Source organism: Nicotiana sylvestris, chromosome 6, assembly GCF_000393655.2.
Source record: "Nicotiana sylvestris chromosome 6, ASM39365v2, whole genome shotgun sequence".
NCBI lineage: Eukaryota > Viridiplantae > Streptophyta > Magnoliopsida > Solanales > Solanaceae > Nicotiana > Nicotiana sylvestris.
In genome coordinates this window covers 187,331,973-187,352,386 of record NC_091062.1, presented here as the reverse complement: position 1 = coordinate 187,352,386, position 20,414 = coordinate 187,331,973, and the positions used below count along the sequence as shown (strand labels likewise).

Below are 20,414 nucleotides of genomic sequence, written 5' to 3'. Positions count from 1 at the left end.
CGCCATTCCTACCAGCGTTTGAGCTCCAAATCCCACCAAAATTTCACCTAATGTTGTATTCTGGGTCGGGCCTAAATGGGCCAAACGGGACGGGTTTAATGGGCCTGGGCTTAGCGGGCCTGGGCTCTGGCGGTCTCGGGCCTCACGGTCCCGGGCTTCGTGGGCTCAACGGGTGGAACCAGCCCGTGACGAGCCTAAGCCCATATGGTCCTGGGATAAACGGGTCGGGCTCATGAGCTTAGCGGGCCTAACGGGCTTTTTTATTTCCGGGCTTTTTTTAAAAAAAATTTGTTTAAGGCAATTTCTTGTAAACCATATCATGGCTATATAAAAAATATATATGTAATATATATGTAGAAATCTAGTTATTAAAGTGTTTGACGATAAAGTAAAATAACAAAACAATAGTAAAACTAAATTGCCATGCATAATAAATTAATAAGAAAGTACAACATGAAGCATAAATACATCTAATAATTTTAAAATAACACAAATTGTTGAAAAATCTTAAAGACGAATTTGCGGATAAATACCATCAACACAATATGTTATATGCCTCCTTAAAATGCATGTGGTACACCCTGAACGAAAATTTAAAACTCTTCCACAGTTCTTGCATTCTAATATTTGTCCTTCTTCATTTTCTTCAAGCACTTCATAGTAGTGCGAAACAAATAAGCGCACTCTTTCCGAACGAGGCATGATGTAACTTGAAAATTAAGATTGAGACTTGAAGTGTTGAAAATTGGAGATTGAGATATTGAGAGAAATTTAGATTGAGAAATGAGTATTGAGTATTGAAATGAAGAAGAGGGAGGGGGTATGTATAGTGTAAGAGAAGGTTAGTTTTGTAAATTGGAAAAAAATGGCTATTTGTGCAATATGGCCGTTAGTGGTCATTGGGGGTGGGGCCCTCATTTTGAATTTTAAAAAATATTGTTTTGTAGTATATATAGTATATATATATATATATATATATATATATAGATAGATTTTCTTGTAGTCTATATTATATGTTATGTATATATATTACCTTATGTAGTATATATTGTATGTTATGTATATATATTACCTTATATATTTTCTTGTAGTATATATTGTATGTTATGTATATATATTACCTTATATATTTTCTTGTAGTATATATTGTATGTTATGTATATATATTCCCTTATATATTTTCTTGTAGTATATATTGTATGTTATGTATATATATATTCCCTTATATATTTTCTTGTAGTATACATTGTCCACTCCTCATCTATCCAGTGACTTGTAACAGTTAGATAATCACAATCATTACCACTTCTACCAATATCAGTAGTAATAGAAATCCGATTAGTTATATGAGTAAATAAATACCGCAAATATTGTTCATATTCATGTTTATATTTATAAATATCGCTCTTAACTGTTGCGCGAGGCCAACCTTTATAAGTAGGATTAAAAACTCTTCTAATATAATGCACCCAATTAGGATTAGAAGGAAAAGAATAGGGTAAGCACATAACGGTAACCATCTTTGCTAATTCTTCATGATCTCTATTTGGATCGTAATATAAAATACCTCCGGTCACAGTGTTAATTCCTAGTTGAACTAGATTTGAACCTGTACTAGGGTTAACATCAGAATCTACATGTGTTCCCTCTAGTTGCGCTTTCATTTGTAAATATCTAACTTTATCTCTAGGATGTGTTGTTATGTGCCTAGTCAAACTACCCGTGCCGCTACGATCTCCAGTATATTTATGCGCCAGTAATTTCCCACATGTTTTATACGTAGCCTTATTTTGTTCTCTTACTTGAGTAAAAAAATTCCAAACTAATGATGTTTCTAGGCGTTTAGGAGTTTGTCTATTAAAACTAGGGGTTTCTACAGGTGGGTCGGGCGGTACATCAGTTGGGTTATTAAAAGGACTAGTAGGTGTATCATCTAAATCCGGTTGGGTTTCATCTTCATCCTCATTTTCCTCATCATTTTCAAAGATAGTTTGATTAGGATAAAGAGCATTCATAGTTTCATCATCTAAATTTTGACCTGGTGCAACATTATGGCAAAATTGACTATCGGAAAATTGAAAACAGGGGTTATTACTATCAAGAATAATAGGAGCAGCAGGACGTCTACCAAGTCTGGGTCGGGGAGCCGGGGGAAGGGTAGTAGGTTGGCCACTACTTTCACCAGTTTTAGCTTTACCCTTACCACCAAAAATATTTTTCAAAGAAAATGCCATATTAATTATAATTATACTAAATAAAACTAACAAAACTATAATATTAAAACTTAAGAGTTGGAACGCGTTTACCGAATTGCCGAACAACTTCTTGAAAATTGAAAATCGTTGAAGACTTGAATACTTCAATTCACCAACTTCACAATTTTTCACGAAATTTCAACAATAAAATAAGCAATTATAGTAGAGAGATTGAGAGAGATTGATGAATTGGTGAGTAAAAATGAAAGAATGAGGGGGTATTTATAGTTGAGAATTGGGAAAAAGTGTAATTATATAAAGTTTGGGGTTAAAATAAAGTTTGGGGGCCAAATGGCTATTTTTGAAAGTTCAAAAACGGTCAAAATTGCAGCCCAACGACTACTTTTTAAATTTTTGACCGTTGCTATTTTTTTTTAAAAAAAAAATTAAAAGTAGTCGTTAGGCCCGGTAAGACCGACCCAGGCCCGCCAGCGGTCCCGGGCTCGTGGGTTATTTTATCATACCCGGCCCGCCCCGGGCTTTTTGCACCATTAAGGACCGGCCCGCCAGGCCCGTTTAGCCCGTTAGGACTGCGGGCCCGGTCCGGTCCCAGTCCCAGCCCGGCCCACCATACAGCACTAATTTCACCACACAATCCCCACACCCCATGGAACACGAATTTAGCACTAATATCCCCAAAATCCCCACTCTTACCTCCAAATCCCAAATCTGATGCCCAAATTTGAAACCCTAATTTTGCTCCCTTTTCCAAGTTTAAGCAGTTTTTCTAGGCCGATAATGGGTCGAAACCTATGCCAGTCAACTATCATTACCAGAAAATAAGTCTATTGCAACGGTTTTACAACCGTTGCGATAGCATGTCTATTGCAATGGTTATACGCGTTACAATATACTTTAAGCCCTATTGAAACACTTCTAAAATAGAACTGTCGCGATAGTTGATTAACCGTTGCCACAGATGTGTCTACTGCAACGGTTGCGGTAACCGTTGTAATAGATCTCTTTGGCGACGATTTCCCTGAAAAAATTAGTATATTAGGACGCTTTTCATTTCCCTCTTATAATTTTCTTAACCCCAGCCTAGGTCCATCCGAACTTTTAAAAAAGTAAAGAACAATAAAACCTCCTCTAATTTTCCCAAGTCATTTTTGCCTAAAAGACATCGAACCCCTAGTTCTCTATTCCTAAAAGTATTGTCCAAAAGATCCGGCGAACTAGTCCCAATAGCTCTAGCGATGGCGACATCTCCGGCAAGGGCGCAAGGCCACATCTCTAGCAAAGCACATGCCTTTCTAAAGCTTCCTCTCATTGATGTTGGCCACAAACCCTAACCGAAGTCACTGAATCCGGCAAATAGAGAAGACGCCGAGTCAAGAAAACACCCTTGCCACTTCTCTAAAGCTTCCTCCTCATAGACAACAATGGGATCTTGTTAGAACCGGACGAATGGAGAAAACTCAGTAGGAATTGCTTCTTAGATCGTCTATAAAACCCTCGTCACTAGGGCTTAGGGTACCAAGGTATTTTTCTCTATTCTTCATTGTTATTTTCTCTACGTCATTTTTGACTTTGTAGATCTTTGTTTGTGCTTGATGTTTAGATTTCTCATTTACCTAAGGTATTTTGTGTTTCTTCAATTACTGATAACCTTTGTTGGAAACTTTTTGAAGTGAAATCTTCAATTTATGCTACATATATTTTCAGTTCTTTATGATTTGTTTGTTTTATCCTTTTTGGTTGGAGGGAAGAGATATTGCGGAATTGAATGCTTATGTTTCATATATTGTACCATTTCATTTGAACAATATTTTTGAGACTAATGACAGAATATTGTGCAAGGACCTCAATAGCATAGCAGCAAAAACAAGTATCAAATTCAGTAAATTATTTTTTCTAAAGAGAACTAACTGAATATATGTCCTGTTTCGTTTTGTTTTTGCTAAAGATTAACTTTTATCTTCATTTTTCATTCTTTTTGGTTCGGATTCCCTTTAGTAGAAGAGGCACCTCAGGTAATTTATGGATCTAAAAATACGAGATGATATAGGAATTGATTTAAGTCAAGTAGACAAAAGACCCTTTAAATATCTCAAGCTCTCACAAATAAAGACTTCTAAGTGTAAAGTATCTATTTACATGTACGAGCAACTTTATTCTTTATTTAACTTTGTGTAACAGTTAAGATTGAATTGTCAGTCATGCATATTTTGTATAGGAAAAACATAACAAGGCTTCTAGATTTCTAATGGTAAAATAGACAATTTTTTTCAGTTATTTAAATTTATGTCAACTTCTCCTATATAATTCATGCATCATTTTCTATGTTTAAAAAAAAACAAGAATCGGATGCTAAAAGAAAACTAAAAATATGGAACCAATACACCTCTTTTGCAAGCTTATATTCCACTATTGTTAATTCTAGCACTAGTATTGAACTGTGAAGTAGGTAAAACTGTGATTTATTATGGACAAAATGGTCATGAAGGGACATATGTTTGCTCTATCATATTTTATTTGTTGCTCTAAGATTATATGTCAATTCATAAAATGCTTCTCAGTTTTTTTTAAAATTTTTGAGTTGAATGTTACTTTTTGCTTTTGCTTTAACATAGGAATGATATATCAGATTTGAGGAAATTAATATGGGACTAGGCCAAGCAGTAGCATATCAAGAGTACTAGAGAACTGTTAGTTATAAAGACAGCCATCCTGGAGCAAGGGATGTCTAACTCTGGAATCTCTTTGCTCATTTTGAATTTTGAATCTCAAATTATATAACCAATATTGTATATGTTCTACATTTTCTAAAGCAGTAGCTCTACTTGACTCAAAATCATTTTATATATTCTCTCTTTTGCTTGATCAAGAAATATTTAAATGTTATTGCTAATAAGAAAGAGTCTTTTATGGTAAGTTTAAGCAACTACTTAATGCTGAACTTCCATTCTCCAGGCTTGCCAAGAAAATTATCAGCAACTGCGTACTCTTCTGGAAAGAACAAATATCTCTTTCAAGTGCTCCAATGGTGAACTTTCAAATAACTCTTTCTATTGAGTGTGTTCGAAGTGGAATAAAGTACATGTTCCAGTCTGTCCAAAACCTTTATTTTTCAATTTAGTTAGAGACACATAATTTAATTATTTAGTGTCCGATAGCATCTATACATTTGATAAATATCCATAATTGTATCCTTGTTCATAATTGAATCGTTCATACTTTGCAGTATATACCTGTGATTCCGTGAGGGATAGAATTGACTTCAATTGATAGGTACTAGATGGACTCTATAGTTTTGCAGTAGGTATTTGACGTCATCTCATTAACGCATTACTATTTCTTGCTTGACGGATTAGCTTTGGTAATATTATCAACAAAGCAAGTCCTTCGGCCATCCATCCATGAAAAGATGTCCTTTGAGGTACAAGACTTGATTGACAAGTTAGTTAATACCATTTTTAATATTATATATGATCCATCCTCTTAGAATCAATTTCACTAGTACTTTAGCGTTCTTTAAAAGGATTATAAAATGATCATGTCCAAATTACTTTGTAAGATTTTTTCGTAGACTAGTTTGGTGGTCCTAATATTTTGGAGCATGCTTGGTGTGGATCCGTACAGTCATAATATAATTTGAGGGACTACTCTCTTTTCTCTAGGCTTAGTTTAGTAGTATGTTAAAGTTCGTTGATATTCAAATGTAATAGTTGTGTTTACTGGACATATTCATATGGTGGCAGAAAAAAATACAATATACATAATTCATGAGATAGCTTCCATGTAATATGTAGGTTCTGACATAAATATTTATATTGCATCATCAATTTTAATTGAAAAAAGTTTTAAGAATGTAAACAAATCATACATCTGGAAATATTTTTTTTTGTGCAGTTAAGTTGAAATCTTTGTGGTTTCTGGTAGTTTTAAATGTGCAATTATGCCAAATTTTTTTGCAATGATTTTCATGTGCACTTCGTTAGATTTTTTCTCTCTAGTTAAGCTTGAAATTTTCTACAGTATTTTTTTTATATTTATTGTTGCAGTTAAAGATTGAAACTTTATGCAGTAATTTTTCTTCAGTGGTTTCTTTTTTTTTCCCCAGTTAAGCAAGGAGATCAAGGTAAGAGTTGAGTAATAACACTTGTGTGATCTTGAAGGTAATTGTCTTATATGGATCAATCATCTAGTAATTGCACTGAGTGTTTAATTGTGTGTCTATAATAGTTCAATCATCCAACATGATTTACCTTATTTGGAAACTTTTTGGAATTTCAACTTTTGGCAATTGACAAGTTTGTTTATGCAGTGCTGATTTTTGTTTATTTGTTTTTCGGGTTTTGATTATACCAACATGATAAGATATCTCAATTAAGAATGAACTACTAGTAAAGATAAAATAAGATATTCTTGTGTTATTTGGTTGATGAATATCATATTACTAGAGTTAGTGAATGTTTCATCAAGATTGACGTTTTAAACTGCTAGAAACTTTAAAGTTAAAAAAATATCTTTAATTAAAGGAGATTTTCAGTTTGGTGAAATGACCATAAGGTATGACAATAAGTTTTGTTTTTCATTTTCAATGAGATTTATTTTTATTTCTTGGAGTTTTTGAAGATGTTTGTTACAATAGCTAAAGTGATGTCTATTGGTGCATGTTAGTAGGAACTGTGTTTCTGCTTGCTCGTGCTTTTTGTATTTGACTTTAGTAGAATATGAGGTTGTTGCCTTATGAAGTTTCGTACTTTTGTATTTGACTGGTGTTTCTAAGTTATAAAGTTCCGGTCTTTTTCTTATGATACTTTTCCTCTATAGTTAATATTGGCACATGAGACTTATACTCTGTAAATTGAACTTATGGATAGTACTTTGATGGTAGTCGTTAGTTGTATGCTTATCTTCTGGCTTGATACTGCATAGTTAGATTGATCAAATTATACTCTAGGTTAAGATTTCTTATATCGCTTCTTTTTCCATGTGAGTTCTTTTTTAATTAATTGTTATATAACCAAATATGATATAGATTGTTTTGTTTTTATTATGATTTTGTAGGTGAAGAAAATAAACAAGGGATAGACAAAAGGCAGTCAATACCTTAAGATTATTAGTTGATAGTTGCAAGGTCTTTAGATGTTCTAAGAATTTTTTATTTTAGAAGTTTTTGCAAACTTATGTATGGTAACTCTTGAATTTATCAAATAATATTCTCTTTTTTGCTTTATACTCTATGAATAGTGCTAGTTGGATAATTTTATTTGTGACTTTGTTATTTAATAGTTTCTTCGGTGATTTGTATCAATTTTAGTATAATATTTTATTATTCATGTAATAACAGACCACTAAAAAATCCGTTGAAATAGCTACTAATAATTATTGTGATATACAATCAAAAAGCATTGCAATCTCCCGAACAGCCGTCGCAATAATGATATTTGCAACGGTTTGGGACCGTTCCATTTGCTAAGATAACCGTTGCAATCTATAGGTTTATGGCAACAATTCCAGACCGTGGCAATACATACACCTATTGCAACGACATTTCAACCTTGCAAGAAACAGTTGTCGTAGACCTATTGGCACTTGACCTAATGTGACGGGCACTTAACCGTTCTAATAGAGCTATTGCAATGGATTTTGAACAGTTGCAGTAGAACTATTTTCTAGTAGTGTATTCTCCTTGAGGATGAGCGATTAGCATGGATTTCGACTCGTTTCGAAGTCCACCAATCTCATGCAAGGCCAAAGACCGGCAGATTTGTCGAAGCAATGCTCAGTCATGTGTTTTTGGTAAAACAGTACATGTTTTCTCCTTTGATTGTATGCACGTTTCTTCTTCAACTTTGTTTGCCTCCCGATTCTGATTTCACTTCTTTTTACCATGCCCTCGTTCATTTATTTCTATTATGGTTTGTTCAAATTAGTAGGTCAATTTCCTCTTATTTTCTCTGTTTAAATTAGAGTTCTGTTGGTTTGTTAAATGGTACCAGTATGCCCAGTTCTACTGTGCTTCTTTTTCTATTCTCTTTCTTTCTTTAGCCAATCATAGGCTGAATTAGTCAGTGGGTTTGGGTTCATCACATTTGGGTTCTATTGCTTATTTCGAGCCCTTTGGTTTTACTTGATTTGTTTCATTGCTTTACTGATTTGGGACCATTTTTGGGGTTTATGGTAAGGCAAACCTGGGGTATTAGAAGCCCACTTGTTTAGGCCCAGGTTTGGGAATCACGTGTCCTGCATTGGTTTAGGCTAGGAAGGTTAATACTAGGAATTCAAAGAATAATTTAGGGAGTTTGGATAAAAGGAATATGTGCTAACTAACTAGGAAGCTACTAGGAAAGTGGGTAATAGGGCTGACTTAACAAACAGATTAATAATCAGGGTCTAAGTTGAAAAAATGAAAATTACGGAAGGGGTAATTGGTAAAACTTAAAACCAATTCTGCTGCCCTGGGACCTTCTATATAAGTTTGCTTTTCATAAAAATGAGGGGAATTTTTAGAAGACTAAGAGCTAGAAACGGCTGAAGAAATACATGTAACGACTCGAACCGTCGTTTCCTATATTTTCGTCCCGTATTCCCCGTTAAATACTTATTCATGTTTCAATATGTGTACTTGGTGAATTTGAGTCAATTCGGATCGAGTTTGGTATGAATTGGGACAATTAGTCTCTTTAAGGAAGAATTAGTTTGGAAAAGTCAACCGGACGTTGACTTGTGAGTTAGAGGGCTCAGAATTGAATTCCGATAATTCGGTTAGTTTTCGGGGATGATTTAAGGCCTAGGAGCGCAATCGGAATTAATTTTGGAGGTCCGGTGAAGAAATTAGCTCATTTTGGCGAAGTTAGTATTTTGGCGATTTCCGGTTGATAGGTGAAATTTTGATCCGACGGTCGGAATGGAATTCTGAGAATATTTGTAGCTTCGTTATGTCATTTTGGACTTGTGTACAAAATTTGAAGTCAATCGGACGTGATTTGATAGGTTTCGGCATCGGAAATAGAAGTTGAAAATTCTAAAGTTCATAAAACTTGGATTGGAGGTTGATTCATGATTTTAGCGTTGTTTGATATGATTTGAGTCCTCGAGCAAGTCCGTAATGTATTTTGGGACTGGTTGGTATTATTGATCGCGATTCCAGGGGCCTCGGGTGTGTTTCGGATGCCCAACGGGTCATTTTTGGAAGATTTTTGTCGTTTTGAGCATAAATGTAATGATCTAAAGGTTCATTTTTAATTCTAGAGATCCAAATTTGATTTAGAGACTTCCAGAATTTAAATCATGAATTATAGGAGTGATCTGAAAATTTTGGTTTAATTTCATCAAGTCGCGATTGGGTTTTTGACATGAAATGTGAGTTAATTGTTTAACGAGCGAAATGGATATTGAACTGGTCAAACGAGCTCCGAATTGAGTTTCGATTAAAGGGTTGTGTTTGTATTATTATTTGTGACTCATAGGAACAAGAATCGTCTAATTCCGAGTTCGTATGATGGAGTTAGAGCCATTTTAGTGAAAAATGGCTGTGCTGGAAATTTCTTAAAAGCTGCTGTATTTTCTGCAACAGTGAACAGTACCCGCGCGTGAACAGTAACCGCGCGGGTAAACAGTGAACAGTGACCTCACACGCATGAACAGTGCCCCGCGTGAACAGTACCGAAAATTTCTGGACAGATTTAATGTCCAGCAATCCGAGTTTGGTCATTTTTTTTTACTTCTAAGCTCGGATTTTGGGCGATTTTTAGCAAGAAATCTTGGGAAATCTTGAGTTAAGTCACTTATGATTATTTCTACTCCATAATATTGAATTATCATCGAATAATCCGACTAGATTACATGTTTTTGAGGAGTAAATTAAAGATTTAGGCCTAGGGATTTGAAAATAAGATTTGAAGATTTGAGGGGCCATTTGAACTCCGATTTTAGTAAATTTTATATGTACGGACTCGTGGCGAGACGAGAAATCCGGTGATATGACTTTCGTAATTTTTCGAGAAGTGGGCCCGAGGCTCGGGTTTTGCGAATTTCGAGAATTTCAATATTTTTTGAGTCTTTTCGGTTGGGTTATATTCCCTTAGCCTATTGTAATGTATTCGTTGTGGTTTTGACCAAGTTCGACGCGCGAAGAGGTAAATTTGAGAGGCAAGGGCATAGCGGAGTAGACATTGGACCGTCTTGAAGTGAGTAATGATTTTAAATGATGCACTGAGGGTTTGAAACCCCGAATTGTACAACATACTGCTATGTTGAGATAAGACACACGTTGTATGACGAGCGCGGGGTCATTTACTATTGGGGATTGTGACTTGGTCCATCCCAGTTGATATTTTTACCGCGTAATTGATAAAGATTTATTGTTTTTCACTATGATTGGGCTTATTGCCATATTTGGGCTTCGTGCCAATTATCTGAAATCTTTTGTGAATTTACATCACTATTTTCCTCACGAATTGAAATATTATTTGAACTCAGTCCAATTGAATTATATTATTTTGTGAACTCAGCTACATTTATACTCAACTCGAGATTTAATGATATTTATAATGTTGTTGAGCTGAGCACTATTGTTTTACTGATGCCCAAGAGGCTTATGATTATTTTCTGGACTGATTGAGGCCGAGGGCCATACGTGAGGATATGTTGAGTGATGTGAGGAGGCTTTCAGGCCTCGAGTGTTATATGAGGAGGCTTTCAGGCCTCGTGTGTGATGTGTGAAGGCTTTCAGGCCTATTGATATTGCGCTTGGGCTGTAGGAGCCCCTCCGGAGTCTGTACACACCCCCAGTGAGCGCAGGGTACCCAGGTGAGTTGGGAGTGGGCCCGAGAGGCCGTTGCTTGTGTGTGGTGAGTTGGGAGTGAGCCCGAGGGGCTGATGTTGTGTGCTGGTGAGTTGGGAGTGAGCCCGAGGGGCTGATACTATACTGAGATTTACATATTGAGCCCGAGGGGCAAGCTTTTGATTTATCCTTACTGTGGAAATTATTTGTCTTTACTGTTTTAAAAGAAGAATTATCTGATACTCACTATTTTACTGTATAACTGATTTTACTGCTTGGGATAGCGCTATATTCTGCCGTTATGAAATTTCATGTTTTCAGTCGTTATTTATTTTTATTACTCACTGGGTCGGAGTACTCACATTACTCCCTGCACCATGTGTGCAGATACAGGCAGAGCTGAGTTCGCTCCTGAGCGCTAATTCTTTCCAGACCAGGCGGTGACTAGGAGTAACGAGGTAGTTGTTGACGTCCGCAGCCCCGTTTTCTCCATTATCTTTGTTATTTATGATAATTCCAGACTTTGTAAAATATTAGTAAACTCTGTAATAGCTCATGACTTGTGACACCCCGATTTCGGGCTGAGTTGGGAGGGTTTTCCTTGTTCTATCACGTTTATTTTGCATTTAAGATTATATTGCCTATGATTTAGACTTATTCCTGCTAAGTAATTATAAAGAGATGTACTGTTTTGTTGATTGGCTGGCCTTGTCCTCACAAGAGGCATCATCACGATCGGGTTGGGATTTTGGGTCGTGACAAGTTGGTATCAGAGCCTAGGTTACTAGGTCTCGCGAGTCATGAGCTGGTTTAGTAGAGTCTCGTGGATCGGTACGGAGACGTCTGTATTTATCCTCGAGAGGCTGCAGAACCTTTAGGAAAAACTTCACATTCTTGAATTCTTATCGTGCGTCCTTGATTCAGCTTGTAAAGTAACTCTTGAAATTCCTTCCACGTGTTCGTATGCGCGTATGAGCGCTCAGTATCAGATGTGCATCAACGGCTTGTGATTCCCCGATCGAGGGGCGAGATGTGATCTCTATGAGTTGATGTTGGGCCGGTCTAGAGGACTTGAGGTCAGATCTTTGCCTATGGCTTGAGCACCGAGGTGTTGATTGTATGAGCAAGTGTTTTGAACTTATATATTTGGTATTGACCCTATTGGTTTGAAAGACGACTGGATAGCTACGTGATGAGTAGTACTGCGAGATGTATCTATATGACTCGGAAGTGGCACGGAAGGTCTGCTGGATGATAGATGAACCATTAAGTGTTTGATTTCCATTGTAACTGGATGTGTAGCAGCGAGTTATGGGCGTGTGAATAATCTTTTCATGTCTCCTATTTGGAGTGAAGTAAATTTCATGTTACGGTATGAGTTTAGACTCAGGAAGATTAAGTGACTGTGTAATGCGTATGACAGTGGAAGGTATACAAAATGTTAATTGGAGGCGAAACAGGTGGGTTATCTCCTGCGGAGTGTTCTAAGGTGGTATGATCCTTATGTTGTCTATTAGAAGATATCATTTACAAGTGAAGAATATGCGTTGAAATCTAAATTGTGCTGCCTAGAGAGTGGGCTTAACTATTGTGTGAGTGAATGCAACAATTGCAGAAGAGTTAAAATTCCAGATGATTTGTGATTCCACAAGCTTATGAAGGAGTGATTTCAATCTCACTAAGGTATTACAGCAACAATAGAGAGTGTGCGTATGATTTATTGAGTGCGTTATGTTATATGGCTTTGATCCAAGTTGGGGAGTTTGCTATTAATTAAGTTGATTGCACGGTTAAGAGCTATATTGTTCCAGTCTACCACAAAGATGCCTCGGTATTATTCGATCCCGGTTCCACCTATTCTTATGTGTCCTCATATTTTGCTCATTATTTGGGTACGCCCCGAGAGTTTCTTTCTTTACCTATTCATGTATCTACCCCGGTGGGAGATACTGTTGTTGTGGACCGTGTGTACCGGTCATGTGTTGTGATTATTGGGGGTCAGGAGACCCGAGTTGATTTATTGCTATTGAGCATGGTGGACTTTGATGTTATTTTGGGCATGGATTGGCTATCTCCATGTCGTGCTATTCTAGACTGTCATGCTAAGACAGTCTCATTGGCTATTCTAGGTGTTCCAAGGATCGAGTGGCGTGGTATGACTGATTATATCCCTAGTAGAGTGATCTCTTTCTTGAAGGCCTAGCGTATGGTTGGGAAGGGTTGCCTTTCATATCTAGCATTTGTGAGGGATGTTGGAGCTGAGACTCCTAGTATTGATTCCGTCCCAGTTGTGAGGGATTTTCCCGATGTTTTCTTGCAGACCTGCCGGGCATGCCACCGGACAAGGATATTGATTTTGGTATTGACCTGGTGCCGGGCACTCAGCCCATTTCTATTCCGCCATATCGTATGGCACCAGCAGAGCTGAAAGAATTGAAGGAGCAGCTTCAGGAACTCCAAGATAAGGGGTTCATTCGGCCTAGAGTGTCCCCGTAGGGTGCACCTATTTTATTTGTGAAGAAGAAAGATGGCACAATGAGAATGTGCATTGATTATAGGCAGTTGAATAAGGTAACAGTGAAGAACAAGTATCCTTTGCCTTGCATTGATGACTTATTTGATCAGCTTCAAAGAGCGAGGGTATTTTCTAAGATTGATCTCCGTTCGGGCTATCACCAGTTGAAAATCAGGGAGTCGGATATTCCTAAGACTGCCTTCAGGACTAGATATGGTCACTATGAATTTTTGGTTGAAGTATTATTCACCATTGCTTGGATAACCGTCGTGGATGGTGGAGCAAAGCACGGATTTTCTCTTACACCATACTTTGAGTGGAACAACTCACGTCGAGTGCTTGGAGTAGATCCAGTGATCAAGACATCATCATCACCTTGTGTGATGAGATTCTTAGATCTAGAAGGACTAATTAGAGCAAATGTCTTTTCAACAATTTCAGCAATGCTCACTCCTTCTTTCAATTCAGTTGGAAAGGATCGTTCCCCCTTTGAGTATTGAAAATCAAAGATAGGATCCGATGCAGACGACATTTGAAATGCTTTTTGTCCTAGCAAGTTTTCTTTGTTCCTAGTGATAGGTCCTACACTTTTCATAGTAGCATCCAACAAGTTTTCCACATCAGATGAAAACTTGGAATCAGTAGCTTTCGCAGTAGTGAGTTTGAAGTTGATCTTCTTTGGATCCATTTATGTGTTCTTGAAATTTGATAATTTGAAGAGATGAGAGGTAGAGATTGTCCCACTAAGCGTGCCAGAAATTTGTAACAACAAATTTTTGCGTCAAGAAAAATAAATAATCAATACTGGAAAATTGCGTAACAAATATAGTATTTGATTTCAATAAATGAAAGTGTTACAATCTCTATGGTATTTCTTTGATTCTTTAAGAATGTAAAGTATCTTAATGATCTTGACTTTGATTTGATTCAAGGGCTTGTAAAGCTTGATCTTGAATCTCCTCCTTGAACTTGAATTTGGGTTTGATCACGAACAAGTAATTTGATCTTGAACGCCTTGGTATTTGATTTGGCTTCGTTCTTGATCTTGAACTTGTAGCTTGAGTGCTTGAACTTGTAGCTTGTAGAGAAATCTGCGGTGTTTGATCCACGAGCTCTCTGCTTGCTTCTTGTTATTACTTCTGGTGTCTTCTAACTTTATGAAGACCTCTATTTATAGTTGTAGGGAGTGGTATGATTCTGCGATTTGATTGGTCCGTTTGAACTGACCAATACCATCCAAACACTTGGCATGATTTAATTGGCTCATTTATTTGACTTGGATTGTCACATTACTTGACACATGTCATGATTTCATTGGCTCATTTACCTGTCTTGGATTGCCACATCACTTGACACATGACATGATTTTATTGGCTCGTTCTTTTGACTTGGATTGTCACATCACTTGACACGTGGCACGACCCTGGGCTTTAAGACGGGCAAATAGCCATTTGAACCTCGGGCTACTGAAGTGGGCTTATCATTTAATTTATAGTCCAATTAAATGGACTAGCTCAACACATATATTGGCTTTTAATAATTAGCCCAATTTATTAGCCACAATATTTGTTTGGGCTAATATCTTGAATTCAATATTGTCCGAATTATTTTATAAATTTAAATCCAATAAAATTTAAATGCTTACAATTACAAATTAGAAGAACTTGAGAAACTTTAATTGAATCATGATACATATATAAAAAAGAAGAAGAAAAGACCGAATAATCATAATGATTTACACAATTCCAATATGACAAAGTTGTAAGCGGAAACTGACTCGTGTCAAGTAGAAGTGTGAAAATAGCACGGGCTAGCCGGTCTTCGAGCTAGTAATTGAAAAATAGTCAGCGTTTGCAAAGTCATTAAAAATAGTTACTATTTTACTGCAACACGGAAATTTCCAGCATAATATACTAGAGATTGGTGCACATGTGTATGAACTTCCAGCATATTATGCTGGAACTCCAGCACATAGAAAGTTCCAGCATAATATAATGGAGATTGGAGCACCTGTGTATGAACTTCCAGCATATTATGTTGGACTAGTATATTATGCTGTAACTCCAGTATATTATGCTAGAAGTTCACGTGTGAAAAATTCTAACTCCAGTATATTATGCTGGAATATTTTCCGGATTTTGAAAACATATATTTATCTTTACATGAAAAGTGGCTTAATTTCGATTACGTTTGACCATGTGACTATTTTTAAATTACCACTTGTAAATCTGACTACTTTTGAATTTCACCCTTTGTATACCCTGGCCCATAGCATTGAGTCTGAAACTGTTGAGGGGAGAAATTCAAAAATAGCCAGATTTACAAGTGGTCATTCAAAAATAACCACAATTTTAAAAGTCATCGAAATTTAGCCACTTTTCATGTAAAGATAAATCTGAACGAAAACACTATTCAAAATTCGGAAAATACTCCAACATAATATACTGGAATTCCAGTATACTTTGCTGGAACTCCAGTATATTATACTGGAGCCAGCAAAGTATATCGATCTAGCATAATATGCTGGAAGTTCATACACAGGTGCACCGAACTCCAGTATATTATGCTGGATCGATCTCTGTTGCAGCAAAATAATGACTATTTTTAATGACTTGACAAATATTAACTATTTTTAAATGACCAGTCCGAAACTAGCTAGCCCGTGCTATTTTCACATTGTTGAGTAATGGCAGCCAGGCTTTATGGGTAAAACGGGCCCAAAACGTTTTTATACAAAAACACAATGCTTAAGCCGTTGTTTCGGTCTTGCCAAGCATTATAGGCTGTTTTCTCGGAATGAAATCTGTTTCCATCCTAAGTTTGGTTTCCCTTAATTATTTGATTAAGTAATAAAAAAAAAAAAAGTAAAGGGTACTAAGAGAAATGATTTGTTTAAGACAGTACATAAAAATGATTTAGACTAGTAAATTAACGTGTTTAACTTATATACACTTCCGTATAAAAATATTTACCCAAAAAATATTTATTAATAATTCTCCAACAAAAAAATTGGTTTTTGTAATCTTGATAATAAGGCAAAATCATGGGCAAATCTACTTGCTCTCTCTATATATATATAAAATGGCACCGTCTGTCACAAGATACTTGTTACAACTTACAATAAATAACAACGACCGGTTAAAACTTGTGTGTCTAAAGATAAATCTAAAATAACAATCTCGTCGCTTGAATAGGCCAACAAGACTACAAGAAAAAAACGGAAAAAAAAATTGTAAATCAAAACCATGAGGAATTATAGAGTTTTTATGAGTCATATAAAGACGAAAACATCTTCTGAAAAAGGTTGAAATTAAAAAGCCAGAAGGCTAGGGTGTGTGGTTCCAGACATCCGCGTTACAGTTTTGAGGTAAAGAACATTAATTAAATTCGGCTTCTTTGGTATTATAACCCTTTTTTATTTAATTATATTTACCATAGATAAAGAATTTTTTGTTACTTGAGAAGTAATCAAATGTAAGGTTTTTTTTTTAGGAAAATGGATGAAATTTTTAGCGTATATATGCATTGTTGAATGTCCTTAGCATAAGGAAAGATGATTTAAAAGTTACTCTTGTTCGTAGGTTCGATTTTGAATTCCCTTGTTAGAATTCCTGGTTACACCACTCAAAATCGGAGCTAAGTCGAGAAAAGAATGTTCAATTGAATCACCTTCGTTTGTTAAAAAATTATAATAGGATAAAAACGAATTCTTTTATATAAATGTTGAATCCTTTTGATATACGAAAAAAAGTCTAATAATGTGGCAAAAAGTGCTCATAAATTGTTTTAATTCATGGGTTTAAATCCTAAACGTAACATTCTATCTTTTATTGGAATGTCCTTGTATAAATTCCTGACTCCGCTAATAATGGGTTTGATTTCATGCATATGTTTATTGTTGAACAGAGAACAAGCAATGGACATTAGTGAAAATAAAAGCAATTCACAACAAGAAGATGATTATTTGCCACCCATTGTGTCATCATATAACGATGAAACAATCCTGCCCCCGCTCTTTGATTGCGCGGATAAGCTGCGGCGAAGCTTAAACGTGATGCAACAATGTATCCAACCCCCTCCAGTTCCTACAATTGTTCTAGTTGGTGACAGATGTTCAGGTAAATCTAGCCTTATTGCATCCCTTATCGGAATAAAAATTACGTTAAAAGGACACTTCTGCACTCGACTTCCTGTCCTTATTAAGCTTCAAAATCATCATAGTCGTAAACTTGAAGTTTCCCTCGAGTTTGATGGGAAAACGAGGACACAGAAGTAGAACCGATGATGATGATGATGATGATGAGTGGCATGTAGCCTTAGAAATAAGTCGGGCGACAAACACAATTGCTGGCACAACAAATGGAATATCTAACAACCCTTTGACACTGCTCCTGAAAAAGAAAGGTTTTCCTAATCTTACAATTGTGGATTTGCCAGGGATTCCTACCTTAGACGAAGCTAATAAAGAGATATATGAGCGAATACACCAGATGATTTTGAATTATATAACCCCCGAGGACAGGATTATCTTGAATGTATTATCAGCCAGTACTGATTCATTGCCTAAAAAATTTGAGTCAATGAATATATCTAAGAAAGTCGACAAGAAATGTGAAAGAACTCTAGTAGTTGTGACCAACGCTGATAATGCTCCTCATAAGTTCCTTAATGAGCTAGTACTTGATAAAGTTACTGCGATGGGACTTAATTATGTCTGTGTCAGGAATAACATTGACTTGGAGTCTTTTAAAGAATCCGAGATTATAGAGGCTACGCTTTTTGAAACGAATGAATTTCTATCCAAGATTAACAAGTCTATGGTTAGTATTCCAGTTTTAGCTCGTAAATTGATGATAATTCAAGTAAAGATTACTTCAACAGATATCCAAAGGAAAATCAAGGATAGGCTTAATGCGAATGTCACAGAACTCAAAAAGTTACCAAGTCAGTGCTTCAGCACAGTCGCTGAAGCACTAAGAGTAGTCATGCAATTTGTGACTTCAGCTAAGAAGTCATTGCAGACAATTCTTCCAGGAGGGAATAAGTTCGATGACCACAACGAGGATTGTACTATGTATAAGAAGTCATTGCAGACAATGCTTGACCAGTATTCTGCTCAGTTACATTCAAAGAATCTTGAAAAGAAAGAAGACTTCTTGATGGAAGAGATCATGTATATAAAGGACAGAATGGTGAATGGACTTTCAATTGATTTCCTCAGTTTTCTGCACGAAAAGGTCGATGGGATTTCTAAAATGGCAGAAGAGTTTGTGGGCAAAATGTGGAACTGCATAGAAAGAGTTATCATCGATGTTTTGATGCATCATTTTGATAGTCACCCGCAACTTCAAGATTCCACTGGAAGAGCTGTGCAAAACCTTATTGCCCAAAAGAATGATGAATCGGCTAATTGGGTACGAGAAATCATTGGGATGGAAAAGTTGGCTATAGGTTACACTTGCATTAATCCATGTTATGTAGATAGTTGCAATAGACTCCTAGCTCAAGAAACAACATTTATGGATATTATGAACAAGAATCACTCGATAATAAACATCGAAGGAATTGGAGAAGTTGATGTTGAACATATGAGAAATCACTTAGATGTAGCGCGACTAGCTTTTGAATTGAAGATGAAGATGACTGCACACTGGAAGATATTTTGGACGAGGCAGGTGGATTTAATTTTATGGCGTTGCATATGATATCTGCTGTTGGAAAAATGGTTATTAACAATGAGATGGAAGAGTATATTGCTAATTACCTAACGACAAGTAATGAGATTGAAGAAGCACCCGAAACGGCAAAGGCTTGAAGAGAGTGTAAAATTGCTCGAGTCGTCGAAAGATGAGGTGGTCAAGATTGGAAGAAAGATTACTAGTGAAACTTTATATCTATTGGGTGCTACTATTAGAACGGGAGATTTTTCTTCACAGAAATCTCCATTTATATATTCTTTCGTCTCCTGGTGTATGTCTCTCTATTAACAATGTTCTAGTTAATTAATCCTGCAAACATATTTCCACACGACTGTGATAAATTTGAATTTCCTGAATATAAATTCCGAATAAGCCCAATTTCTGCAGGAAAGAAAAGTCCAAGTTGACTCCCAAGCCCATAGATGAAATTCTCCGAAAATAACTTAGTATAAATGACGTTGTATATCTATTCTCAAAATAATAGCCGAAAATTATAATTATATATATACACGAAAAATAGACAAATTTTATACACTTTTCAGCTAACGGATATTAATATAAATAACATCACGCAGGCTAAAAGTGATCTTTTCCAATAATTTAAGGAAGAAATTTAGGGTTTGAATATAAATGGAGTGAACCTTTAAAAAATGATAAGCAGGACCAATTAACAGGTTGTTTATATGCCATAGTCAGGTGAAATAAGCCTATCCTATTTTTCCCCACGAACAAATTCAATTTATATGGTCCCTCAATTTATCTCATTTTGCACAATACGGCTTAGCTTAATTAGAATCCATCTCCGGATTGGGACTAATTTGTTCTACTTCTAGCATTTTTCTCCTTTGACTAGAGTTTGTCTATTTGAATTTATTGCCCGACTTAAAAATTTAAACTCTTAGATGACATGTCTTGTACGATGTAACATAGTAGTAATACTATTGACTATGTTTTGAGTTTGAATCTCATTGTCATCTATTAATAATATATTTTTACAGTGTTGTATTAGATACACCTTTTAAAGAAGAAGATGGTGTCATCTTTTCGCATACAAAAAGAAGTTCTTATATAAGTGTGTGTGAATACCTTTATTGTTGAAAAAGAATCTGTATATATAAAAGAAGTTGACACCACATTTAAAATAAATATTAATTTGACATTGAAAGTAAAACTTTAAAAGTAAGTATAGCCCTAACTCAGCAATGGCAGCC

At 35.9% G+C, this 20,414-nt stretch overlaps 1 protein-coding gene across 1 annotated transcript; it reads left to right on the top strand.

The window, feature by feature from the left end:
* The first annotated feature begins 16,802 nt into the window (after positions 1-16,802).
* On the top strand, positions 16,803-19,420 carry LOC104246781 (dynamin-related protein 4C-like). The gene is made up of 2 exons (XM_009802666.2): positions 16,803-16,871; positions 17,411-19,420. The coding sequence occupies exon 2, from the start codon at positions 17,755-17,757 to the stop codon at positions 19,207-19,209; it is 1,455 nt and encodes a 484-aa protein (XP_009800968.1). The 5' UTR covers positions 16,803-16,871; positions 17,411-17,754; the 3' UTR covers positions 19,210-19,420.
* The last annotated feature ends 994 nt before the right edge of the window (positions 19,421-20,414 follow it).

Excerpts from the sequence above, each read along its gene's own strand:
- LOC104246781 (XM_009802666.2), top strand. The coding sequence starts at position 17,755 with ATGGGAAAACGAGGACACAGAAGTAGAACCGATGATGATGATGATGAT.